Source organism: Anarhichas minor, unplaced genomic scaffold (genome assembly GCF_050575085.1).
Source record: "Anarhichas minor isolate MPS153535 unplaced genomic scaffold, ASM5057508v1 ptg000079l, whole genome shotgun sequence".
NCBI lineage: Eukaryota > Metazoa > Chordata > Actinopteri > Perciformes > Anarhichadidae > Anarhichas > Anarhichas minor.
In genome coordinates, this window is record NW_027466525.1 from 568,541 (window position 1) to 595,000 (window position 26,460).

General features: G+C 43.6%; 3 protein-coding genes across 10 annotated transcripts in view; 1 reads left to right on the forward strand and 2 right to left on the reverse strand.

The window, feature by feature from the left end:
• Window positions 1–574: 574 nt before the first annotated feature.
• LOC142938078 (N-acetylglucosamine-1-phosphodiester alpha-N-acetylglucosaminidase-like) lies at window positions 575–9,190 on the reverse strand. Of its 2 annotated transcripts, XM_076081286.1 has the most exons (9): window positions 8,978–9,190; window positions 8,336–8,550; window positions 7,981–8,251; window positions 7,168–7,304; window positions 6,828–6,936; window positions 4,651–4,779; window positions 4,186–4,361; window positions 2,577–3,417; window positions 575–1,549 (listed from the first exon to the last, which is right to left on the reverse strand). In XM_076081286.1, the coding sequence occupies exons 1-8, from the start codon at window positions 9,067–9,069 to the stop codon at window positions 3,329–3,331; spliced, it is 1,218 nt and encodes a 405-aa protein (XP_075937401.1). In that variant the 5' UTR covers window positions 9,070–9,190; the 3' UTR covers window positions 575–1,549; window positions 2,577–3,328. The 2 variants fall into 2 exon arrangements, with proteins under 2 accessions (XP_075937401.1, XP_075937402.1); XM_076081287.1 differs by lacking the exons at window positions 575–1,549; window positions 2,577–3,417 and having other exon boundaries at window positions 4,232–4,361; window positions 4,622–4,779; window positions 8,978–9,188.
• A 150-nt stretch (window positions 9,191–9,340) lies between these two features.
• LOC142938083 (uncharacterized) lies at window positions 9,341–20,863 on the reverse strand. The gene is made up of 3 exons (XM_076081295.1): window positions 20,666–20,863; window positions 20,027–20,224; window positions 9,341–10,568 (listed from the first exon to the last, which is right to left on the reverse strand). Exons 1-3 carry the CDS (start codon window positions 20,688–20,690, stop codon window positions 10,030–10,032), a joined length of 762 nt encoding a protein of 253 aa, XP_075937410.1. The 5' UTR covers window positions 20,691–20,863; the 3' UTR covers window positions 9,341–10,029.
• A 1,028-nt stretch (window positions 20,864–21,891) lies between these two features.
• Window positions 21,892–26,460, forward strand: part of ndufaf6 (NADH:ubiquinone oxidoreductase complex assembly factor 6) — a 12,887-nt gene continuing 8,318 nt past the window's right edge. For 2 of the 7 annotated variants that reach the window (XR_012949485.1, XR_012949486.1), the window contains exons 1-7: window positions 21,892–22,120; window positions 22,674–22,773; window positions 22,934–23,056; window positions 23,182–23,238; window positions 23,737–23,839; window positions 24,444–24,577; window positions 26,415–26,460. The exon at window positions 26,415–26,460 is cut by the window's right edge and continues 56 nt beyond it. Coding sequence is in view for 4 of the 7 variants with exons in the window: in XM_076081292.1 (XP_075937407.1) it covers window positions 21,939–22,120; window positions 22,674–22,777; window positions 22,934–23,096; window positions 23,157–23,238; window positions 23,737–23,839; window positions 24,444–24,577; window positions 26,415–26,460 (814 nt within the window). In the remaining 3 variants the exon portion in view is untranslated. Of the gene's footprint in view, window positions 22,121–22,673; window positions 22,778–22,933; window positions 23,097–23,156; window positions 23,239–23,736; window positions 23,840–24,443; window positions 24,578–26,414 lie in introns of all 7 variants that reach the window. The other 5 variants (XR_012949487.1, XM_076081292.1, XM_076081289.1 and 2 more) reach the window with 5 other exon arrangements.

The following is a 26,460-nucleotide window of genomic DNA, read 5'->3' on the forward strand; positions in this document are numbered from 1 at the left end:
AGCCAAATCAGCTATTTTAGTTTTAGAATTTTTTTTAAATAAACTACTTTTAATAGAAGCCCGTTTCGACCAGGTGATGAAAAAATTGTTTTTTAGTAATTATGGAAATTAAATTAAGTAAAAATGATAAGCTACATCAAACATTAACTTTAATAGTTCAAATATCGAAATGTTGACTAACATTTCAAACTCTAAATTTTAACTTATCTAATTTGACTAAAATAGTAATTTACTTTTAACCTAATAATTTTGACTTAATATCATAATCCTAACTTTCCATTAATATTTGTATGTCTTTTTTTCACTGTGTATTAAAATACATCAAAAATACTGTCAATGATAATAGTAAATGTTAAAATAAAAACATGTAGATTAAATATACAACCGGGGGAAAAAAATCAAAGATAAAAAAATAGCTAGTTTTGGATTTTCTTTCAATGTTTTACTCTTATTTTGAAAGAAATATCCACATCTTCCGGTATTTGTGACGTAATATATGTAACTTGACGCAGAGCGGTCACATGCCAGTCATCACCTCGTGACTTCATCACACAGCCACACGTCATCTGGACCGACACATGTAAACAAAGGGTTTTATTAAAGAACACACTTTGTTTCTACTTTGTGATGTTATACAAAGTATAAATGCTAAAAAATAATGCATACATGGTACAATTACACTCAAACTCATGTACTAATACCACACCGTGAAATATCCCATTACAAGTAAAAGTTGTGTGAACGTTCCATTTGATATATTCCACCATTAGATTATCTTTACTCATACATTCATGTAACAGAATGGTTGAATGGAGCTCCTTTTGAACTAATTATTTTCATTATTGATTCATCTGCTGATCATATTATCCATTAATCGATTGGTTTGTAAATATTAGTGAGAAATGGCGTCACAAACTGACACTTCCCCAAAAGATAAGATCCACAAATATGATTAAAAACAAAGCGACTGTGAAGTTTGTTGAGACTTTCAGAGCGTTCACATTTATCTCATAATAATCCCGATCAGAATCTATTAATATTGAGCATCCAACATTTGTTTTTGTTGACTTGTTTCCACTTTTAAAAGAACGGCAGCACATCATCCCGCATTAGAAACAGCGACGCAATTTACATAAGTTTAAAGTGGATCTATAACCTGCATCTCAGGCTGTTATTTGGTTGTTATATATAATATGTTGCGTAGTGTTGTTGTGGTATTTCGTTGATTTAGTTGATGCTGCAGAAGCAGCCTCTCTTAAAGTCTCATAATCCGTCTTCAGATGTGATCTCAGACCTCGTCTCTGTTTCTTCAGGGTTTCTTTTTTCTCCAGTCCGTCATCTCATAAAATGTCTTGTATGTGTTTCCACTTCCTCAGATATGTTTCAGTATATCTGCGTCTTCCCTGCGTCTCCTCTGACGTCGTTCAGCGTGACGTTTATGGAGAAGTAACCGAACAGAAGCCATCTCCGACTTGCCCGCATGCAGTGAAGCAGCTATCGGATCAGCAGCAGAGAGGCCAGAGTGACGGTGATGATCAGCCATGTTTGTCTGTGGAGAGAGACGGCAGATTACACTTCACCCTCATGTGTGCCTTTACAAAACCATCAACATAATATCTAAGATAAAAGCCTCAGAATGAAACAAGCTCATGAAGATACTCAATGTCTTGTGATGTTTTCTCCCACTGACGGACAGGAGAATGTCTGCGTCTTTGGAAACCTTCAATAAACCTTCTGAAGCACTTATTCTAATAAACCGGCTAGTTTCAGGCAGAACAGTGTTGAACCAGACTTTTAAAAATACACATTAAAAGACTCTCTTGTTTTAGTTGTGACATACATGGAGACAGTATATACATACATATATACACTCCTTTAATATAGTTGCTGTTAATAATCAAACCAAGGAAATAGTTTGATGAACTTGCCACGTTTCTGTGTTAAAGTTTACAGTTTACACTTACAATCAACACATTAAATCAACCAGGAGGTTTATACTGTCATTAAACGTCAGTATAATGATTACAGATCTTATTTAATGTCTCTTTTTTCTTTACTTTATCTTCTATCTTCTATTTGGCCATACGTCACATCTTAAAGGAGGAGAAAGTAGAGCTTCATGAGTAACGTCGAACTGACTGACTGTCAAAATCATCAGTTATTAAAAAGACTATAGTAGTACAGCGCTGTGCTATTCAAAATTCATCATTTTGGAATAACTAACTAATTCATCATTGGTTGTCATGTTGACTCATCTTAAAGCTCCTGTGATAAATGGCACAAGGCGACGCATACTTTTTATGGCAGGCTCAGAACCATGACAAATATCTGGAGGAGTCACAAGGAGTTCCAGCAAAGAAACCGTGAAAGTTACAAACAACCAGAAATGTCAAAATGTTATGAGGTGTGGCAGTCAGTCAGTGTACGTGTGTGTGTGTGTGTGTGTGTGTGTGTGTGTGTGTGTGTGTGTGTGTGTTTGCATGAATGAATGAAAGTAGGGAGGAAACAAGGACGGATGAAAGGAGGTAAAGAAAGGATGTGGAGTGTGGAGCGTAGGGAGCAGAGTTCCCCCTTACTCTCTCCCACATGGAGCAGGTCAGGTGCCATCTTATAGGACTGGGAACACCAGGCCCAGGTGTTCCCAGAATGCCTAAACGACCCGACCACACCTACTGGCATCTGCAACACAAAAGACAGAGACAAGCAGCCCAGCAGCCAAAAGAGGCGGGGGCCGCCACACCCTCTTGCACAATATAAATTAGGACACACACACACACATTGCAGTGTGTCTCATTTTTGTACAAACTAAAACAAACATGTATTGATCAGTACTAACCAGTCCATGAAGCAGGGAGAGTTGTTGCAATTCCTACAGGAGTATACAGACTACTTCACAGTTGTAAACGTTTGTGTCCCAGTTTAATTAACGTTGCAGCGCAAGAATGAAGGCTGGGACACGGTCTCCAGCTATGGAGCTCAGTGAGCTCAGTGTGCAGTGATGGTGCATGTGCACGTGCACCATCACTGCAGCTGCGATGTTATTGGGGAATAAAGGGATGGCGTCCGCTCAGGTGTTCTTTGGTTGAACTCGGCCTGACAGAACTTGTTGGGTATGCTCATGCGGCAGATTTTACCGCGCATGTGTTGTACCACCAATGATATGACGCTCGACATCTCCACTTCAGCCGACAGGAAGTAAACACGGACCCAAGCTGACACTAATTCTGAGTCAGACTAAATGCCTACAATGTAAGGAATCTGCAGAAAGCCAGTCATTATTTGGGGGACTGACATGGAGGACTGAAGAGAATCATCAAATCTTCGACACTTACTCTGTTAGATGGACTTTGCCTCTGCACGTCTCCTCGTGTTGTTGTCTCCATGATGCAAACATCTTCCTAGCCAAACAAAGACCCGCTGTGGAAGAGAGAAAAGCAGCGCTGTAAATAGAATATCAGATATATAACCATTGATTAGACCTCTGTGTAGTGTGGCGTTGCAGATTGAGGCACAGCTTCCTGTCAGCGGGTCACATGGACGAATCAGCATGTTACAAACTCTGGAGAATCAGTGTTATTGACTGATTAAATGGCGATAGCAATGTGCTTATACTAATCTGTGACAAGACTGTTTAATGAAGCATTAGGTTGCTAAATTTAGCGGTTGGCTAGTTAGCTAGCTAGCTAGCTCGATAATTCCACCATGATTTCACTCTACAGTAACAGAACATAAAAAAGAACCACATTTACATTTAGCCGGATTGTTTTGAAATTACCGTTCACGTTAGCCGTTACCCGCTAATGCTTAATTGTTAGAATGCTAACTATTGTTTATACATTCCAACCAACGGGTTGAAATGTATAAACTTCCTGTTTTAAAAAAAACAACCTCTCTCTGTTGTTAGCGGAGGTATTTCACGCTGGCTTGCTTTTAATTTAAAATTAACAATTCAGTAAATTTACTTCTATGCATTTTTTCTAATGTTTTGTTAAGTTAGGAAAGCAATGTTTAATTCATTAACACACAGCACAGTTAGGCTGCAGATGTCATGGCCCATAGTCGAATGTAATCATGCAGAACATCCCGGAACAGATCATTATAAAGGTAAACTTCACTAGATGTTTCAATGATGACCCCTCTTGTGTCGACCTCCAGCCGCTGAAGCTCCTCCTCCTCCTCACTTACCGGCGGTGCAGACGCCATGACGGTCGCAGGCGGCGCCCCGCCAGCCCTCCCGGCAGCGACAGCGTCCGTCCACACAGTCTCCGTGTCCGCTGCAGTCCGCCGGCCGGCAGCGGCGCTGGTGAACGCACAAGACGGTGGAGACGGGCCGAGCACAGCGCCACCTGCTGTCGGACTCACTGTAAAACAGAGAGCGACGGGTGGAGAGTGAATACTGATAAAAGAGCACATTTTATTTTACAAAGTTTTTCCAAGTTCTACAGGATGACAAACTTTACTTCAGAGGCACTTTAATGAAGATTTACATAAAATATTTACTGCAAAAGCAGCGAGGCAGGAAGGGGAGGTCAAAGCGTCACACTGACTTGTGTGTTGCAGTGTGAATGCGAGAAACGAAGAAGAAAAGAGGACGGTAGTTACTGAAAAACTAAATGCTGACCCTTCACCCTTGAGCTTTCATTAGCTCACCACATGTCCGGTGGGTAGCTGGCCAACGTGCCGTTGACCACAAAGCTGGAAGACCCGCCTCCGTCCAGGTTGATGGCGTTGATCACCCCGTTGTTCTTCAGGAACTCTGCCACCTCCCAAAGGTTCATTCTGCTCAGATGTGAACGAAAGTTATGAGAGCCATGAATGTTATTCTAGATGTAATGTGTCATGTTTAATACACAAATAATGTTTTTAATGGAAACGGCGGCACATGTAAAACCTGATAGCTCTCGTGTCTTTATTTTTGTCTTTTTCCATGTTTATCACTAACGGCATATCTCACAATACATTCATCAACATCTGAAAAGCCAAACTGCCCACAGAGAGGAGAGAGAGGAGAGCCAAGATGGATGCTAAGCTAACCCAGCTAGGACCTGAGGCTATACTCCACTACCCAGCATGCTCCTGGCTGTCTGATGTCCCGGTCGCAGAAAAAGTAAGATGGATGAAAAGCAGCGGGAGGTCGGTGAATGTTGAGCCCACATCTTTACAGAGACCTGGATCCATAGTGGTTCAGGATCAAGCAGGACTCTGGTGGACTCTGTGTTTACGTCAGTGGTTCTCAAACGTTTTCTGTCGCGCCCCACTTTGGAGGAAGAATAATGTTCGTGCCCCACCGCCCCAACAAAACTGTAACAAAATGGTCCATGTTGAACTTTTATGGAAATAACATTTTGTGACTCCTCCGTCTGTGCTTTTTCAAATAATAGAATAAAGAAAATTGCAATTACTTTCAAGTAAACCAGATTGCTCCATCAGACAAAAACAAATAAAATGTGCAATCACTTTGTTAGAACAATGCAAATAAAGTTATATCTGTGCAAAACTACAATTTGGCAAAAAAATAGCTTATTGCAATTGGCTGCAATTCACCTGTTTTGCACTAAACATCTTTTCAAGATAACAATGAAGTGCAACCTGTGAAAAACTAAACAAAAAAAAGTGTCATACTATCCGCAGCTCGAGTTTTCAGACATAAAGCACAGACTGGTCTCTCCTCATCTTCTACCGCGTTCACTGTGAAACCCAGAGCAAGAGAGGCCTCATCATATTTTCTTCTTGGCTGCTTGCTGTTCGTCTCGGATGCATCGCTTGCGGTTGCTTTTCTGTTCCCGCCTGCCAAATGTCTCTTCATTTGGCCAAGGATCATGGCCGTCGCGCATGCGCAAGCGTAACCTGTTAACGGCGTAACGTAAACATTTACACGAAAGTACAGGCATTTCGTCATGTATTTATTAATTACTTAAAAAAAAAAAAATCTGCATTTCCCCCTGCGCCCCACCTGTAATACCACCACGCCCCACTAGAGGGGCGCGCCCCACAGTTTGAGAACCACTGGTTTACGTCATGATGCTTTGTGCTCAGACACAGTCTAAGTTCATGGACGATGTTTCCCTAGTGTCGAAATGTTGTTATTTTAAGATGTCTGCCACATTATCTGTCCAGAGAATTGTTTCTGTTGTTTACATTCCTCATGAAGCGCTTCAGTTTCCTGGATATCTGGGATTCCACAACATGAACAAAGCAGCAATAGTGATTATTTCAGCCATGACTGATGAAACATTGTCTACACGGAGTTAAACCTCTCCTGTGACGTAAATAAACACAAATGAACGCTCAGATCAAACTCCTGCAACTAACGCGACACACAACAATAAGCTTTGTGTTTGGTGTGAACACAGAATTTAGGTTGTGGGCAACAAACAAGGGATTGTAACACGTAGTCCTTAACAGAACTAATGTCGAACAAAGTCTCAGTATTGTATATCAGAAACCTTCAAAGAAAATGTTCTATCATGAGGCAGCGAGGACCTCTTAAATACAGACAAAGGACTTTTTACAACAACAGGGTTCAGATTCCTTGACACTCATCCAACGTCTCTCAGCGACACCAAAGCTTCTCTGTACAGTCAACAACAAAAGGAACCAAAGAATGTGGATTCATTTGTGGTCGTGCTGGTGAAACCACGCACTGCAGGACAGCTGAGGGCAGTGAGTGCTGTAAAGTTGTCACACCACACTGGCTGAGCAACGGGTTGTAGAGCAATATCACCCTAAAGTGGTCGGAATCATCCCTGAAAGTCACGATATTATATTTCCAGATAGTCATAAAATAATCTCCACATATCCAGCAGCCCATGATATAGAGATGTTACCCTCTTTTTAAGCTCTGTCCGTCCACGTGAAACAGGACCACGTTGCCTTCGGCGTCGTGACCCACCACCGTCCTCGCTGACAGCATGTCCACAAAATCACGGAAAACCTCTGCAAGAACGTAAAAGTGTGTTTTAATGAGACTAAAACAACAGAGAGACTTGTGTTATCTGAATAAATATCCAAAAATGAACCCGCGGAATTCTATTTCACATTCAATTTCATTTTGGCCGGCTTACTTTGTCAGCGTTTTTTAAAATATATTATTTCAAACTTTAAAAGTAATGAAAATTGTGTTTATTCGATTGCAAATGTTGCACATTTCGTCTGCTGCTGCTTTACCCATATCGACTATGTTGCTCTCGGCCTCCAGGCTCTGGTTGATGTAAACCTCTCCGTTCCTCAACAGCCACACCACACCGCTGACGAGCTGGACGAACGGGTTGGACTGGTCCAAAACGTCTTCCTGGGACAGATACCTGGGGGGGGGGGTTAAAGAGATACCTCGGATTGTTTAGAAGTGAGGCTGTACACGAGTTACAGATCCAGAGTCAGTGTTTTACTACAGTAAGACAGACAGCAGGAACAGCTCGGGAGTAAATCAATGTATTTCAGACAACTAAGAATCTATATCAGTTTAAGTGAAAGCTAAGACACCAGACTCCATTCACTAAAACAGTGATTTTACCTCTAAAAGAGTTGTTGGTCTACTGCTGCCTCCATCTGTTAGTGTGTTTGTGTTGTTGTGTGACTTTGGTAAATCCAAGCTAATCCTTAACATCTCCTGAAGGCAACACACTGACTATGGATAAGAGCCTCATAGAACCTCATAGAACCTCATAGAACACCATTTTAAAACAATCCGAACTATCCCTTTAAATCCCAAATCCATTGTCATTGTTGTTCTTAATGTTCATATAAATTCTTCGATATATATTTATACTGTACATAGTAGTTAAATGTTTATGCTTAGTTTCTCTGTTCTTTGTCTTTGATGTCCTTGTTTTTGTATGTTTCTTGTTTATTTGTATATTCCATGTTTGTACGTTGAGAGCAAAGTGTAAACCGGAGTCACATTCCTTGTATGCGTACGTATACATGACCAATAAAGCTGATTCTGATTCTGATTGAAGGTCTTGTCACTACTTCTCTTACCCAAACACCAGGCTGCCGTCCCTCCTGATGCCAAACTGGGCGTTCTGCAGCCCCCCGCTGTCCCTCACCATCCGGCCGTCGCTCACCACGTTGCCCAGACAGCCGTACGAGGTGGTGTTGAAGAAGCCGGCGTTCTGGGCGTACAGACACCCGGCCCGCACGGCCGTCTCCTCCACCCTCACCCGTGGGGGGCTTTTCTCACAGCCGCCGCGGCCGCCGGGCTCCACCACCGACAATGTCCTCAGCGGGTCGTGAACCACCGTCATGTGACCTGGAGAGACGACGATGATGCTTTTGATACAAGATGGAACGTAAAGGATCCACATAACCATTACTGCTTGACTCCATCACTGACCGTTGACCCAGCGGGACGCGCCCGTGCCGACTGGAGTCTCTGACATGAAGACGGTGGACTCGGCCACCGGGAGTCCATTGTGGCTCCTGGAAGGCCAGGTCTCATACGTCGTATTGCCATGGGTGGCAGACTGGTAGTCCCTAACGTGGCGATGGGAGTGGGAGGGGCCATGGCCCTCGGTGTACGGCACAATAACGCCATCGTCCTCAGAGATACTGTGGAAAGTTTTACAGGTTCAATTTCAAAGATCAGGTCTGAGTCCCTATAACAAAGTACTTTGTTGCTTCTGAGACGTGTGGCTCACAATCAGAATGCTGTTAAACATACACGTGCCTGGTTGCAGATGGTTTACTTCATTTAACATTCTTACTGATAATGAAGACAACATTTAGAACAAAGTGAGGTTGTCTGCAGGATAAACACACCAGTCACCATAAGTTGATTCATCATGTTGTTTACACAATATTAGAAAATTGGCCAAAGTTGACATCTGTTAAATGTTTTTTTCTGACAGTCTAAAAGTAATTATTTTAAGTTTACAATTATATGATACAGAAAAAATAAAATAACAAGCAAGCATAAGGTTATAGACCATGACACTTCAGGCTAACTCGCGCTAATAACTTTTAGAAAACTTCTCACCGAGCACCGTCGCTCTCCAACAGACACACCAGCAGCACGAGCCCCACACACGAGCCGCTCATTAGATGTTTAGTTAAAAACACAACAGCCATGGTCCCGCGCGAGGAGATCGATGTGACCTCCAACCGTCTGGTGCAACAATGCACGGAGCTACGTCCGGTAACGTCGACCTGTCTGTCTGTTGGGAGAGAATCACAGGCGTCCCTTCTTATTTTTGTCGTTGAACCGGATTAATTCAACATTCCTCGCGAGTGACACACGAAACACCCAAATGATCCCTCAGGTGTCTCGTCTCGTCAGGCCTGCAGCTTCCACCAATGGTTCAAGCATTTATATGCAAATTAAGAGAAGACACTTTATGAAAATGCTTTACTTTATTTATTTCACTTTCATTTATTGCTGAGCAAAAATAAATAAAACTACTACACACACTGAACATTATATACAAGAGAGGCTAAACACATCCTGGAGATTTAAATGAGGTGCAGCTCAGTGTACTATGGAGGCTACTCCTAATATTCTGAACACCAGCGAACAGTTCATCCCATAATACTCATCAGTGCAACAAAACCAAGTAACTGTCTGTTTGGTTGTTTTCTCAGTTCAGTCAATAAACATTTTCATCTCCTATTTGGGTCAAACTGATTTTTTCAGATACAAATTCGTTTTTTAAAATTTAAACAAGAAAAATATTTTCAAAACAGCATACAGTTTAGGTCATGGAGCTTTAATGAGACATATATGTTGGGCTGGCTTCTTGCCATTAACTTTGAACTTCTTATCCTAACATATACATCTGAACTAACACAAACTAAAACTCTAAAATGTATCTCCTGTGTGGATTCTCACGTGTCTCTTTAAAGTTGAACCCCGCTTAAAAGATTCCTTGCAAACTGAGCAGCTGTAAGGTTTCTCTCCTGTGTGGGTTCTCATGTGTGTCTTCAGATTTCCATTTCTTCTAAATGTTTTCTCACATTCAGAGCAGCTAAATAGTTTCTCACCAGCGCTACGTCTTGAATCACTGACATGAACTTCATCAGGTTTCACAGAGTTTAAACCTGACTGAGGTTCTCTGGTCTCCTTCCAATCATCACTGTCATCAGTGTCAGAAGAGTCTCCAGTATTCTCATCAGAATCTGGTTCTGGATCTGAGTTCCTGCCTGGTTCTGGTCCTCCACAGTCCTCTCCATCAGCTTCTGTTTCCATCTGTTCAGTTTGTCTTTGATGAAGCTGTGAGGACTGAGCTTCCTCTTCATCATCTTCACAGGAGTGAATGAGAACTTGACATCAGCCTCCTCTAGCCCTTGAAGCTGCTCTCCCTCCTGACTGGTCAAGAGTTCCTCCTGTTCCTCTTTAATGTGTGGGGGCTCTGGGTCCTCCTGTTCCTCTTCAATGTGTGGGGGCTCTGGGTCCTCCTGTTCCTCTTCAATGTGTGGGGGCTCTGGGTCCTCCTGTTCCTCTTCAATGTGTGGGGGCTCTGGGTCCTCCTGTTCCTCTTCAATGTGTGGGGGCTCTGGGTCCTCCTGGTCCAGACTGGACTCCTGCTGCTCAGGGGGAACCTCTTCTTTAACCACCCACAGCTGCTGGACGTCTGCAGGAAAACAGTAAACACACACAGACGTTACAAAGAAATATTAGTATTGAGCAAATAGTCTCCTGTACATACACTTGTTTTTCCTGCCATCATTCCCTCTTACACTCCCTGTGCACAGTTACCAAACAGACATGCCGACACAAATTGTAAAAGACACAATGCACCAGCAGCAATGAGGTCATCAATAGTTTACATGGCAAAAAAGTATGGCACTATGTCACGAATTCCCCTTCATATTAGTTTGTTTTCATCCTGTCTGCTTGTTTTATTAACTCTCCTGTCATTACAGATACCACACTACAGATTAGCCCTCACTATTTAGGTCCCCTCACTTGCACTTGTTCCCTGCCAGATTCTCTTGTGTGTTATTGCCAAGTTCTCCAGCGTACCTTTACATTGCTCACGATCTGCCTGTTTTGACCCTGTCTGCCTGTTTTCGACCTTGGCTTTTTGCCTGCCCCTTATTGGATTTGTTCGCTTGTTTGACTGACCTCCCGGTTTTGACCCTTTTTTGAGTTTTCACTCTCATACAGACCAGGTTCAAAGAATGTCAAGCCAGACGCCTTGTCTCGTCAGTTCCAGCGACAGAGCTCTCCTTCCCATCCTGAAAGTATCCTCCACCCTGAATGCGTTATTGGTGTGGTAACCTGGGAGGTGGAGGACAAGGTAAAGCGCTCCCATGCCAAACACCCTGCCCCCAGTGCTTGTCCTGATAACCGGTTGTTTGTTCCTGTCAATCTCTGTCCTCAGGTCCTCCAGTGGGGCCACTCTTCCCGCCTAGCTTGCCATCCTGGGATCAGATGCACACTAGCACTGCTCAGACAGCGTTTCTGGTGGCCTTCCATGGAGGAAGACACCAAGGGGTTCATTGGTGCTTGCCAGGTTTGTTCTCAGCATAAGAGCACTCGCCAACCTCCCTCTGGGCTTCTTCATCCTCTGCCAGTTCCTAGTCTTCCCTGCTCACATCGCTTTGGACTTTGTAACCGGCCTACCCCCTTCTGACGGTAACAGTTATGCTCACGGTCATTGATCAATTTTCCAAGTCTGCTCTGCTCATTCCACTACCCAAGTTACCTACTGCCAAATAGACTGCTAGAATATTACTGCAAAATGTTTTCCGGCTGCATGGTCTTCCCATTGACGTGGTCTCCGACTGGGGACCACAATTCACCTCTCGCTTCTGGTCAGAGTTTTGCAGGCTGCTGGGAGCCACGGTCAGTCTTTCGTCAGGGTTCCATCCACAGTCTAATGGGCAGGCTGAGCGGATCAATCAGGAGATGGAGACAGCCTTACGCTGTCTCTCCTCCCGCAACCCCTCCTCCTGGTCTGAGCAGCTCTTGTGGGTCGAGTATGCCCACAACACCCTTCCCAGTTCAGCCACCGGGTTCTCACCGTTCCAGTGTGCCCGTGGATATCAGCCACCACTCTTCCCGGAGCAGGAACAAGAGGCCAGTGTCCCCTCAGTCCAGGCATTCGTCCAGCGGTGCCGACGCACTTGGAGGCAGGCCCGCTCCACACTCTTGCGCTCGTCCGACCGCTACCAAAGGTCTGCCAACACACGCCGTGTTCCTGCACCCCGTTATGCCCCGGGACAACGTGTCTGGCCGTCTACGCGGGACCTTCCCCTCAGAGTGGAATCCAAGAAATTGGCTCCTCGCTTCGTGGGCCCTTTCCCTGTTTCTCGAATCATCAATCCTGCTGCTGTCCGTCTTCGTCTGCCATCGTCCATGAAAATTCATCCCACCTTTCATGTCTCCAGGATTAAACCCGTCAAGGAGAGCCCCCTTCAAAGGCCTTATTGGATTTGTTCGCCTGACCTCCCAGTTTTGACCCTGCCTGAACTCTAGTAAAAGAACTGAACTTGTATCTTGTCTCCGAGTTGTGCTTTTGGGTTCTAGTATCTGTAATCCTTACACACTACCCAACATTGTTAAGTATTCAAAGAACTGAGATGTGATCATGTGGGCAGTTATAGTTGACTAATGTATGTTGGGATCTGGCCCTAGTCTAGAAGCACCCATGCTCCTTCCTGTCATACAACGTCTGATGGAAAACTCCAAGATGAATGACTACACCTCCCAGCACAGCAGAAACCTGATGCTGGTCCCTCATTGGCCAAGAAAGGGCCCCCCACTGGTTGTGCCACCTGGTTTATAAGCCTGAGCACAGCTAGAATTATCTCTCTTCCGTCCAGACACCGCTGGTGTAAGGAGATCCACAAGGCTCTCTTCCCTCCGGACCTCGTCCTGGCAACAAGAAGATTCACGAGGAGCCGCGCCCTCATCAAATCCTATCAGGTCACATGTAACATTCGCTGGTCGAACAGACTGTGTTTTATTTTGAGTTTTGGATCCTGTAGTGCGAGAACGGATAACTTCTATGCCCCGTTCTCCCACCCTTTTTGTGTACACACCGCCGGCAGAAGGTAACAATCGTTCCTCGCCGAAGATTTCCGGGAAGGACGACCCAAACCTCGTCCCTCAGCCGAAGTTAAAAAGCCCCTCTCTGCAGCGAGGAGGCCGAGTCTGCGCCAGCCAGCCCCGAGGCCGCGCCACCGAGAGCCAGCGGCTACTCGAGGACCGAGTGATCCCCACCACGGGAAACGTACCCCACCGAACAAAGCTTCTACAAGTAAGAGTTACTGGTATCTGGGCCTAGCTTAGCTTAGCATTAGCTTAATTTAGCCTATTCGTTATGTCGTTGTTATTCCTGTATCTTGTTACGTTAAGTTACTGTCGTGTTATAACGTGTTATTGCGCAAGCATCGCGGACCACGGAGTCCCGTTATATTGTGTATTTCCTGCCGTAACTGTTTGCATTAGATCCGTCGCTGCTAGTGGATGTGGAGGTTGTGATTTTATCATTTCAAAGACCAAAACCACGGTGGCGGAGCCTCGTCTCGCCGACCGAGTTTCGGGGTGATAAGAGGGCAATACTCGCATCTCACCGCAGTGATGAAGATCTGTTTGTTTTGGGGATTCTTTTATTTTGTTTTTGGTTTTATTCTCTCTTCTTTAAATCGGCTCTGTGAGTGAGATCTAGAACCGCAACTATCACCGTACAAGCGTGACCGGTCGGTTCAGAATCCGACCGCAGAGTTTACGAGTGATCAGCTGTTCCTCACATTCTCACTGCAGCGCCGAGCACCGCATTCGGAGCTCTCGCTCCCTCTCTCCCTCTTCCTACTAACCCGCACACACATAGTTGGATTCACTGATTTTGGGTGAACCTCTCAGACACGTGGTCGCGTAATCTATTGTCCCAACCCACATTGTGCGCCGTCCCACGTGGTTACACGTAGCCACCTCTCAGCTATCTTGTCGCGGGTCAATAGACTCCGCCATCTTTGCTTGTAGGCTCACACGCCCCTTTTTAGGTTACGTACCATCACTGTTTGAGTAGCCCCCCCCCCTTTGTTTCCACACACACACACACACACACTCACACATGTACATATATCTATATACATATCCTTACCCCACTTTATTCATTTGACTTTAGGTATTAGACATATAATTGTATGATAATGTTTGTTGATTTTGATATTACTTGATTTGATCATTTATTATTTTATTTAATAAACTCTGTTATATTTTAAAGAGCAGTCGTCTGTGATTACTTGTGCATATGTGTGTAATAATAACTGGATGTAGTGGCCTGTGCTCGAACTTAAACCTTCACTTTCACTCTGAATGTGTAATAGTACTCAGACTATTGACATTATGAGTGAACGCTAATTATGAGACTTAGTTTTATTGTTCGGTTATTGGTCCCTGTTCGCAGGGTGGTGCCCCGTTGTTATTAATAATCATTAATAATTGTTACTGACATTAATATTTCTATTGATGTCAAGAATTTAATTTCTTAGATGCTGATAACCAAACACGCTCCTCTACGTTCCCAACATAATGGTGCCCCGTGTGAGGCTACGTTATTCCAGTTTTATTGCAGTATGTATGCACACTAATCCATAGTATACCTTCGAATCATTTTGAATAATTTTTGAATAATTAATTTTCCTTAGAAAGTTTAATTATTAATTTTTTTTGAATAATCCAAATTTCTGAAAATTATTTTCCAAAATAGTTTGATTTTTGATATTCAAACATTTTCCTATTTTAATTTAGTTTTAATTTTGATTTTAATCTTAATTTTAATTAAATTTTCAATTTTAATTTCCTTTCTGAAATTTGTTACTTCTTTTCCTTTCCAGGTTAGATCATTCGTTACATTTCCTAAACTAACAGTCAGCTGTGTTTAGTAGATTTGATCGTTTATTTGTAAAACCAACACTTTGTTTTGTTTTTCTTAATCCCTCAAAGAAAAGTTACACACAGCTGTCACAGGCCAGAAGTGCTGAAACCACATTAGCATTTTCTACCTTTGAGTTGAAAAGCAGTAGTTAATACCTCAGAGCAACAGTAGAAATTGTAAGTCATAGAACTAGGCATTTCACTGTGCACCTCAGAGCAGTAATTGACGTCCAACAGTAGAAATTGTAAGTCACAGAACTAGGCATTTCACTGTGCACCTGCATTAACCGTAAACACTAACCGTTTTTCTTACTAACAGTAGGGAATTCTAACCACTGTTGCCATTTACAAAGAAGTAAAATGGGCAGTCAAAAACCGTACAGGTTAGGAGCAGAAGCTCACCAGGAGCCAGACAACCCTGCACCACAAGATGCAGCTGCTGGTCTCCTCAAACTCGCCCTCTCTGATGACAGGAGAAGGGGGGAGTACTCCCAGGTCCTGAGTGACCTAAGTGGGTCCGAGCCCACTTCCACAGGCGAGCGAGACATTCCGCATATGTCAAGTGTACGCCTAGAACGAACGCCCTCTCCCACGCGGGGAGAGGTAGATCACCCTCCCCTTGATTTTAATAATTATGGCGATTCAGATGGTTTAGGCCCTCTCCGCGCGCAGGGCCTGCGCACCTATCACATAGAGTCCCGCACGAAGGACGTAGAGCGCTTCGATCCAAATATTCGCTACTCGAGTATTGATGACTGTCTCAGGGTCCAAATCAGGTAATGCCACCGCACTCGTCAGAAAACCCGACACCGACTCGCAGCCCACCTGACTAAGCCAAGTGACCTTCCCCTCTGCTGCTCAAGTCTACTTAGTAGGGTGGGGAAGAGAACTCGGCACACTCCCTGAAACGACCACTCCCAATCGCGCGCCCCCCCCCTGTTCTTTAACCTTCTTGGGCGACCTTGTTCACAAAGACAATGCCTGTTGTGTATATATATATATTTCAGTCGTACTGGGGGGCCATAACACACTTGCTCTACTCGATTCCAGGTCAGAAACGAACCTAATGTGTCCCCCCCACCTTTCGCATACACCTCTAGGGTACCACAACCTTAGAGGCCCTTCCAGCACCCTAGTTCGGAAAATCCTTTGTCAGCTAAGCCTTGTTTATCCTGCTCTGTCAGCGTGATCCACCTCTAGTTTGTTCAACGAAGCCACCGCCTTCTTTCAGCCGAGTCATCGCCCGGGCGTGTCAAGTCGCCAGTGCTGCAGGGGACAGAAGATGCCTAGTGCACGAGGTTTTTCTTCCAGCTCCTGCCCCGCTTTAGGGAACTGAACTTGATTTGCGCGGGGGACCTGTCTCCATCTCTAATTAGGGGGGAGGGGCGGGGGAAATGTCACCATTGCCCGCCACGACACACTACAGAATGAAGCCGTTCGCGACGCTTCCCTGAGTGCTGGCGGTGACGTGGTGGTATGAGCCCTCGCCACTTGAACAGCTCGAGGGGTGAAGGCTCTGACAACAGAAACTTAGAGAGATGCACTTCGCAGGGAGTGCAACTCGCCAATCTAGCCAGTGTTGAAACCAACCAGAAAATCCGGCTTATCATTGACTACTAACGTTTAACTGCATGCTTCAACTCGCCCTGTAGGCATGCACTAACCGCTAACAAATCCAACTTCAACCAGAACATTTACAAGACCTGAAAAACTTTCATTGTGACTGTAAACTTACGCTCCACTCTCATAAATAACCCTTTGCATGCTTTAGAGACTCTACCAGCAGTGACCAAAGAAGACATAACCTACGCAGTAGCAGTCAGATTTAAAGCAGGACCTCATCAGAGAAAAGCTCATCCGTTAACAGCCAACAGCGGAAAACCCCAGCCTAGCTGGTCACCCTAGACCGTGTTAACAAAATCCGTAAATCTGCTACCACTACTGTTATGCAACCCTCACAGGTACCTCTGGCCTATAGTCTTGGCAGCGCAATTCCAATAGATCCTAAAACTTAGACATAGAACTCGCTCTAATTGTACCGATCAGAGAGAGATAAACGCACATATTATGTACAAATACATCCAGAAGCTACAGACCAGACTGGATTCCCTCCTATTCGTAACCCCACGTTTTAACCAAACTGCGACGGCTCCGCCGACGGACTCCAGTCCCGACTAGGAGTAGAACCAGTAACCACTGTTTCCCCCCTCACCTGCTTCTATTCTTTCTACTCTTCTCTCTTTTGTGTTTTGTTTTGTTTTATTTGGGTTGTTACTTTCTTTGACACTATACCGCAATGCTAGGATTATCACAAAATCATGATTAGCGATTGAATTATTTGGGAATAATGTTTTTGCTCACCTATGATTTGAATTGTGTATGATAGTAGATGTAGGTAGAGGTAGTTAAAGTCATCTGCCCAGATGCCACCCTAGTCATCAGCCCAGATACCAATGAACTCTGAATTCCAATGAACTCTGAACTCCAATGAACTCTGAACCCCAATGAACTCTGAACTCCATGAACTCTATGAACACTGAACACTGACTGTTTTAACCACTGCTTTTGGTTCCCGGAATACTTGGACTGTCTAACCTCTTCAGGTTCCCGGAATACATGGACAGTGTGATACCACATGGATGCACGTGCCAGCCCTTGGTTTGCTCTAAAGACCGTGGCCAGCACCCCGCTCTTCAGACCAAAGGGGGGATGTTGGGATCTGGCCCTAGTCTAGAAGCACCCATGCTCCTTCCTGTCATACAACGTCTGATGGAAAACTCCAAGATGAATGACTACACCTCCCAGCACAGCAGAAACCTGATGCTGGTCCCTCATTGGCCAAGAAAGGGCCCCCCACTGGTTGTGCCACCTGGTTTATAAGCCTGAGCACAGCTAGAATTATCTCTCTTCCGTCCAGACACCGCTGGTGTAAGGAGATCCACAAGGCTCTCTTCCCTCCGGACCTCGTCCTGGCAACAAGAAGATTCACGAGGAGCCGCGCCCTCATCAAATCCTATCAGGTCACATGTAACATTCGCTGGTCGAACAGACTGTTTTATTTTGAGTTTTGGATCCTGTAGTGCGAGAACGGATAACTTCTATGCCCCGTTCTCCCACCCTTTTTGTGTACACACCGCCGGCAGAAGGTAACAATCGTTCCTCGCCGAAGATTTCCGGGAAGGACGACCCAAACCTCGTCCCTCAGCCGAAGTTAAAAAGCCCCTCTCTGCAGCGAGGAGGCCGAGTCTGCGCCAGCCAGCCCCGAGGCCGCGCCACCGAGAGCCAGCGGCTACTCGAGGACCGAGTGATCCCCACCACGGGAAACGTACCCCACCGAACAAAGCTTCTACAAGTAAGAGTTACTGGTATCTGGGCCTAGCTTAGCTTAGCTTAGCATTAGCTTAATTTAGCCTATTCGTTATGTCGTTGTTATTCCTGTATCTTGTTACGTTAAGTTACTGTCGTGTTATAACGTGTTATTGCGCAAGCATCGCGGACCACGGAGTCCCGTTATATTGTGTATTTCCTGCCGTAACTGTTTGCATTAGATCCGTCGCTGCTAGTGGATGTGGAGGTTGTGATTTTATCATTTCAAAGACCAAAACCACGGTGGCGGAGCCTCGTCTCGCCGACCGAGTTTCGGGGTGATAAGAGGGCAATACTCGCATCTCACCGCAGTGATAAAGATCTGTTTGTTTTGGGGATTCTTTTATTTTGTTTTTGGTTTTATTCTCTCTTCTTCAAATCGGCTCTGTGAGTGAGATCTAGAACCGCAACTATCACCGTACAAGCGTGACCGGTCGGTTCAGAATCCGACCGCAGAGTTTACGAGTGATCAGCTGTTCCTCACATTCTCACTGCAGCGCCGAGCACCGCATTCGGAGCTCTCGCTCCCTCTCTCCCTCTTCCTACTAACCCGCACACACATAGTTGGATTCACTGATTTTGGGTGAACCTCTCAGACACGTGGTCGCGTAATCTATTGTCCCAACCCACATTGTGCGCCGTCCCACGTGGTTACACGTAGCCACCTCTCAGCTATCTTGTCGCGGGTCAATAGACTCCGCCATCTTTGCTTGTAGGCTCACACGCCCCTTTTTAGGTTACGTACCATCACTGTTTGAGTAGCCCCCCCCCCTTTGTTTCCACACACACACACACACTCACACATGTACATATATCTATATACATATCCTTACCCCACTTTATTCATTTGACTTTAGGTATTAGACATATAATTGTATGATAATGTTTGTTGATTTTGATATTACTTGATTTGATCATTTATTATTTTATTTAATAAACTCTGTTATATTTTAAAGAGCAGTCGTCTGTGATTACTTGTGCATATGTGTGTAATAATAACTGGATGTAGTGGCCTGTGCTCGAACTTAAACCTTCACTTTCACTCTGAATGTGTAATAGTACTCAGACTATTGACATTATGAGTGAACGCTAATTATGAGACTTAGTTTTATTGTTCGGTTATTGGTCCCTGTTCGCAGGGTGGTGCCCCGTTGTTATTAATAATCATTAATAATTGTTACTGACATTAATATTTCTATTGATGTCAAGAATTTAATTTCTTAGATGCTGATAACCAAACACGCTCCTCTACGTTCCCAACATGTACGTAAACCTGCCACCGTAGAAACAGTGGATAGAACCTTCAGAAGCAGCCACAACGTAACCCTGGACGTGAATCACCGTTTCTGAACCAATGGCACTCCACCGTGGTAGTGAGCCGGAGAACACACACACGAACACACACGTTGTGATAACACCTGGATGTTACATTCAGTGCTCGGATTCAAACCTTCACCGTTCACTCTGGATGTGGTAAAAATACTTTGACTATTGACATTTTGAGTGAACACCAATATTGAGACTAATGACAGTGTGGTTATTGGTCCCTGATCCCAGGGTGGTCCCTGTTATTGATATAGCTTAATGTTATGATTATCAATAATTACATTTTCATACCAGATCCAAACACATGTATATCTACACAGGTCTGTATGTGTCACGATAACAAGGTCTGTCTACGCTGCATCCCTTTTACAGTGTAGCAATGGAAACTGATGATATAATATTTGAATAAACTATTATGTGACCATGAACATATCAATCATTTTAGAATTCAACAATTTGCAAAATCCACGTGGTAACAAAGAGTAAATATATTCTGTCATATGAACCAACCTGCTCTGTGTAACCGGAGCTGAGGGATGAGAACAGCGTCCAGTAGTTTCTGTTGTCGTTCGTTCTCCTCTTTTGATCGAGAAAGTTCCTCCTCGTACTCCGCTATGGTTCTTTCAAACAGACCACAGATCTCCTCAGCAGCCGCAGTTAGTCGCTGGTTGACTAAACATCTCAGCATGTTAACTTTAGACATTCTCACTAAACCAGAGGGAAAGAAATGCAGCGTTACATTTCAAAAAGAGACCAAAACCATGTAGTGTTCAAGAACAAATGTCACTTCTGCTGAAAACGTTGCTAAAATAGCTAAAGAACCAGCCATCAATAACATTTAAAATGAACCACGAGCAGCGCAGACAAGAGGAACTATTAAAAACTGATAAAGTCTAGTTCAAACTAGAACATGTTGACAGTGTGGCTGCTACTGCCCAAAGACATCAAAAATATATACAGTATATACACACTAATATTACCAGTAGTATCATTGAGGTTCAATTGAGATATCGCTTCTCACTTCAATCATAATTAGCGAGTTCTTAAACACTCAGAGTAAAATAAAAATCACATGAAACAAAGTTATCTGTCTCGTCTAAGAAAGAGCTATCAAAATGCTAGGAGCAATATACACACGCACACACTCACCTCTCCTCTTCCAGAACAGAGACATCTTTACATTACCATTACTTTGTGATGTTATCACATACAATTCTGACCAAGTTGCTATATCACACCCTCAATAACAGGACATTTATATGTTATCACAGAGTTTAACCGTTAAATGCTAATCCGTGAGCCTGCTAGTTAGCTAGCTAGCTAGCTAAATACATGAGTCACTCGAAGAGGGGGGGAAAGCTAACGTAAAGTATTTAAACCAAAGCCATAAAACAACGAGCCAATCACACTTCTCTTATCAGAAGATTCAAATCTGATTCGTCCTGTTGTCCGTTTCCTCCCCAGCAACAGGCCCAGCAACAGCAGATTGATTGGCTGAAAGGTTCAGTCGATCAGAGTGAACTTCTCATTTTGGCCACTAGCGTGAATTTGGAGGCGCTGTTTCACCCCTTCCATACAAGTGAGGAGACCCCGTTTTCCCCTTTGAGTGACAGATGTCCCAGCATCCACAGAGCTGACTACAGTAAACAGCCTTTACACTGAGTTTTATCACGGCTCTATCTCCGGACAAACAGTCAAACATATCAAACTTAAGTACGGCTTGTCAGTTGTATATATGAGTAAACAATTTTTATAGTTTGCTTAAGTTTTTTTGTTTAGCATTGTCAGGTTCTAACTGGGTTTGTTGTGGACTCATGTCTTTATGTCAAGATATTAAAAAACACAGCTGAGGAGAAAAATGCCCAAATAATAAAACTAAAACAAATAAATTTACATCACACATAGATCCCTCCTGCATGGATTGGATTTTAAATATTGCACAGTAGCGCTTTCAAGTATTTTTTCAAAATAAAATGACAGACGCTAGATATTAAGTTACTGCGATAACTAGTCTGTCTTATCTTCGTCACTTTTACAGGAGATCCAAAGGAAATAAAATACAAAATATATGTTATTTTTGCAACGGTTCAGATCCGTGTGAGCTGCTAGTACAATATGTGCTACTCTTATTTTGGAGGCAGTATGGTTGTATTTCCGGTATTGGTACGGATGCGGATCACGTCTGTGACCTGCTACTTTCTGCGTGATTTTAACATAAAAACAACCACATTTACGGTTGTTATTCTTTTAGATAATAGTGGTCAGTTACCTTTATGTCTATAAATGATTTTAAACTCATCGGTATATATTTTCAGCAGCTCTCGTTAAATTCAAAAGAAGCGGACTTTAAATCCCGTCGGCGTTGGTTGCGCGGGGGAATGTTTTTATTGTGACACAAAGGGTGAAAGTTGAAGGTGGAAACATGGCCGCTGGAATCAGCGTTAAACATGGATTATTACGCAATAAAACGTCGCTGTATCGCGCTCTTCACAGACAGATTTCACCCAGCAGCGTTTGTCTCCAGCGAGCTGCGGGTGTTCAGAGCGTGAGAGCCGCGAGCAGCGCGACAACCGACTCTCAGACGTACTGCATGGAGCTGGTGAGGTGGGTCTGACTGCTAGTTAATGCTAACAACAGTTAGCATTACAGCCAGACACGTCACGATGTGTCCCATAGCTAGTTTAAAGAGATACAGCGCTCCTATTAAATTACGTCACAACACATTATGACGTAAAACTGTGAACGTTTTTTTTTAACTATAACTCCATTACTCTGTTGTTTGGTTAAATCATTGCACTACTATTTAGTTAGTTAATTTAATATTATTCTATTTCAGTGTATATATTTTGCATTTTATATTTAATATTGTACTCTTATTTTATTTACCTGTGCCATAAATGTCCCCTTGCGGGATTAATAAAGTATCTGTCTGTCTGTCTGTCTCTGTCTATCAAAAAACAACAACTTTTGTTTGTTTGAAAAATATTGTATGTATTCCTGTACACCTGAACAAAATAATGGTAAAAGTAAAAACTGGCAAAGTACTGAGTTTTTGATGTGAAGTTATGGAAATGATTTGAAAATACAGAATGAACTTTAACTTTAGAAGAATGTCATCAACTGCACCTCATCAGTCTCTCCTCCTCCTCCTCCTCAGGTCCAGAGACTATGACGGCTACGTGTCCTCCCTGCTCCTCCCAGAGGAGGCGCGGCGCTCCTCTTTGGCTCTGAGAGCCTTTAATGTGGAGCTGGCACAGGCAGGTAGTCCAACAGTGCGGCTGGATGAGGAATGACTACTGATAATACTACCTCCATCAATACTTCTGTTACTACCGTTGCTCCTGTTTCTATGATAAAAGCCTGGGATTCCTTTTAGCTCGTCGAGCAATTTCTGTCCTACATTTGTTTCTCCACAAGGTGAAGGACTCTGTTTCCCAGAAGACCATTGGTTTGATGCGAATGCAGTTCTGGAAGGCGGCCATCGAAGAAATCTACAGAGACGAGCCTCCGAACCAGCCGGTCAGCGCCGAGCTGTGGAGGGTAAATACCTGCAGACGGCAGAACATTCAATCTATGAAGGGTTTGGTTCCTAGAGTAACAGCAGCAAAGGCTGTTGGGATGTTTAAACGCTTCAGCTGAGTAACAGTGCGGATGATGTTTTGCAGGCGGTGAGGAAACATTACCTGACAAAGAGATGGCTGCTGAGGATCATAACAGAGAGAGTAAGACACACCTCCACATGTAGATGCTCAGTCTCTTGCTGCAGCATGTAGTTATGCTGATAGGAGACGACATGTTTCTAAAAATCAAAGGATATTTTCAGTAATTCCTCTAATTCTCTGATGAAATACGGGATTGTTTTACTTGGCGTCTTCACCTTTAAGTTGAACTATTCACGGTTCATATGCAACCTCCGGTTCTGAAAAGACTTCTACAGGACCCAAGATGGCGACGGCCACAAACCAAGATGATGACGGATAAAAACCAAGATGGCGACTGTAAAATTGCCGAACTCGAGACTTCAAAACAATGGGTGTTGCACTGTGACTGAGTCCGCTTCTTATACAGCCTGAATGTTTTCAACCTGTAACGATCCTAAATGCCTCGTTAAAAGTGGACGATGCGTTCTTTTAAACCACTGCTTTCTTTAACTTAAAGACGAACTCTGAAATCGAACAAGTTACCGTTTAGAGTAACGACCATGAAAACTGTTTCACCAGGAGACGGGTCTGGATGACCGAGCCTACAGAAACCTGCAGGAGCTGGAGACGTACTCGGAGAACACGCAGTCCTCTTTAATTTACCTGCTGCTGGAGTGTTTAGGTGAGTGACTGTAAAACATGTCCTCTCTGTTGGCTTTGCTACGTACTGAATCCTTCCTGCTGATTGTGAGCTCATTAGTCACAGTTACGATAAGTTGCTCCCCGGCTTCAGAAAACTACCAAAGAAAGCTCACCAATTTTACTTTAAATGTGTGTATATATATCAGTCTACTTTTTATGTCTTTGTTTTAAATCGGTTTCATGTTTTTATACAAAAGAAGCTTCACACACACACACACGCACACACACACACACACACACACACACACACGCACACACACGCACACACACACACACACACACACACACACACCTTATCAGAGCTGAATATTTGTAGTGTTTACAGTCATTAGTTCCATTTTTTAATGGTTGTAGATCTTGCGCTTCAAGTAAATTGTAGGATACCAGCCAACTTTAATAAATAAAACACAATTTCCCAACAAAATAATTGTGGCCAAAAACCAAGATGGCGACGTCCAAAAACCAAATGGTTCGTATGTGAGGATAGAGGTCAGTGGTGGGACTTGGTGAGAAAGTTTTATTCTTTTCAAAGCACGCAGGAGAAAGTAAGGCTATCAAATCAAAGTGTTTGTGTTTTCGTGCAGGGTTGAAAAACGTCCACGCCGACCACGCAGCGAGCCACATCGGTAAAGCTCAGGGGATCGTGACGTGTCTGAGGGCGACTCCGTATCACAGCAGCCGACGCAAAGTCTACCTTCCCATGGACGTCTGCATGCTGGTGAGTCCACGGATCACATCGTGGTGAACGTTTTAATGGTTCGAAGGCACGGAGAGGGTTGTTCACCGAGTGTCCGTACTGTTACACAAACAATGTCTTTGTCTGAGAAACATCATCTTCTTTAAATTTTTAATGAAAATGAGCTTGAGTTAAATACAGAACGTTGCCCAAATAACATATAGTATAAAGTCAGAGATAATCAAATAAGTCGCACGTACGCACGCACACACGCACGTTGGGCTGACTCACGATATTTGTTATGTCATTTGTTATTGTTGTCGGAGCGGTCATGAAACCGTCATCCAGAACCAACCGAGGGATCGTTACACACACTCACACAAACACACACACACACACACACACACACAACCATCTGTCCCACACACAGAACCACAAACTGCTGCGTGTTCACTGTGCAGATGTATTTAGGTCGCTGCATGAAGCCCGCAGGCTCTGCCCTTAAACTGTTCAGCTGGAGGAGGCCGGCTGAGCACGCCTCACCTTCTCTCCGCCGCCTGAAGAGGGCGCTGTTCACACACAGGAAACAGCCTGCACTCCCACACATGAACCATTCAGCTCACGTTCTCCGTGCAGGACGACTTCCTCATCACTGAAGAAGAAAAACAAGATTAAATGTCGTGTTTAACAAGCAGACAGACAACAGAATGTGTTTTACTGTGAGACTCGGTATATATTCATATATCATAACACACAGAGACTGAAGAGCCACTCTCATTTCATCAGACATCCAAACACACACCAACAATCACACAAAATCAGTACATCATTTTGAGTTTTTTATTCCTGGGTTAGCCATCATTGTCTGCACAATAGATACAATAAGACAAACCTTTATTCTGTTGGTGCAGCAGCACAAGGACAGAAATACATACAGATAAACATATAAAGAAAGAAATCTACAATCAGAGGAATAAATCAAAAAGAGATTCTCCCTACTGTCCACCAGGGGGCGACTCCTCTGGTTGTATAGAAGTCTATGAGAAAATGACTCTACTTCTCTCTTGATTTATTACCTCAGTAAACATTGTAAACATGAGTTTATGGTCTCAATCTCTAGTTTCAAGTCTTCTTCAATACAGCATGATGTTCATTTAGTACATGATGGTCTTGCTGCTGGTCTGCTGCTGCCTCCATCTGTTACTGTGTTTGTGTTGTTGTGTGATTTTAGTGAATCTGAACTAACTATTTAAAACACCAAAGTCACACAATACCACAAACACAGTAACCGATGGAGGCGGCGGTAGACTGGTGTGTTTGAAGGGAACATGGATAACAGCCTCAGCTCCTCAGGACTCAGGAGCTGCTGGTCTCCTGCTGCCTCCATGTTTGTTTGTGTGTTTTAAAGCGTTTAACATCACGTAACCTGCACATGAATAATCATGTTTCATTAAGACTCACAGAAATATGCACCTTTATTTAGGATAAACAGATTTTATTTCCTCGCATATCCAAAAGAAACTCACCGATCACTGGGATCCATTTTATTATATTATTTGCGTCATATCTTTCTAAATTTGAGCTTCAGTGTTTGTGTACATTTCATTAATATGCCCTTGTATAATTATATTGAATAAATCATTAAAATACAAGACATATTTTTCCAGGGTCAGCAGAAAAAAAAGCCGACCACTTACTGAAGACATTTTATATCCAAGGCCGTCTTCTTGTTCATTCATTCATTCCAACTCCAGGAAGAGGAGCCTTATGAAGAGGAAACGTTATCATCCCGTAGGAAGAGTGAAGTAAAATGTATACAAAGTAAAAGAGAGATCAGCGTTGTTGTTTTTAAGTATTTGTGTTCCCGTGTTTTCTGCAGCACGGAGCTTCTCAAGAGGACTTCATCCGAGGCAGCCGGGAGCAGA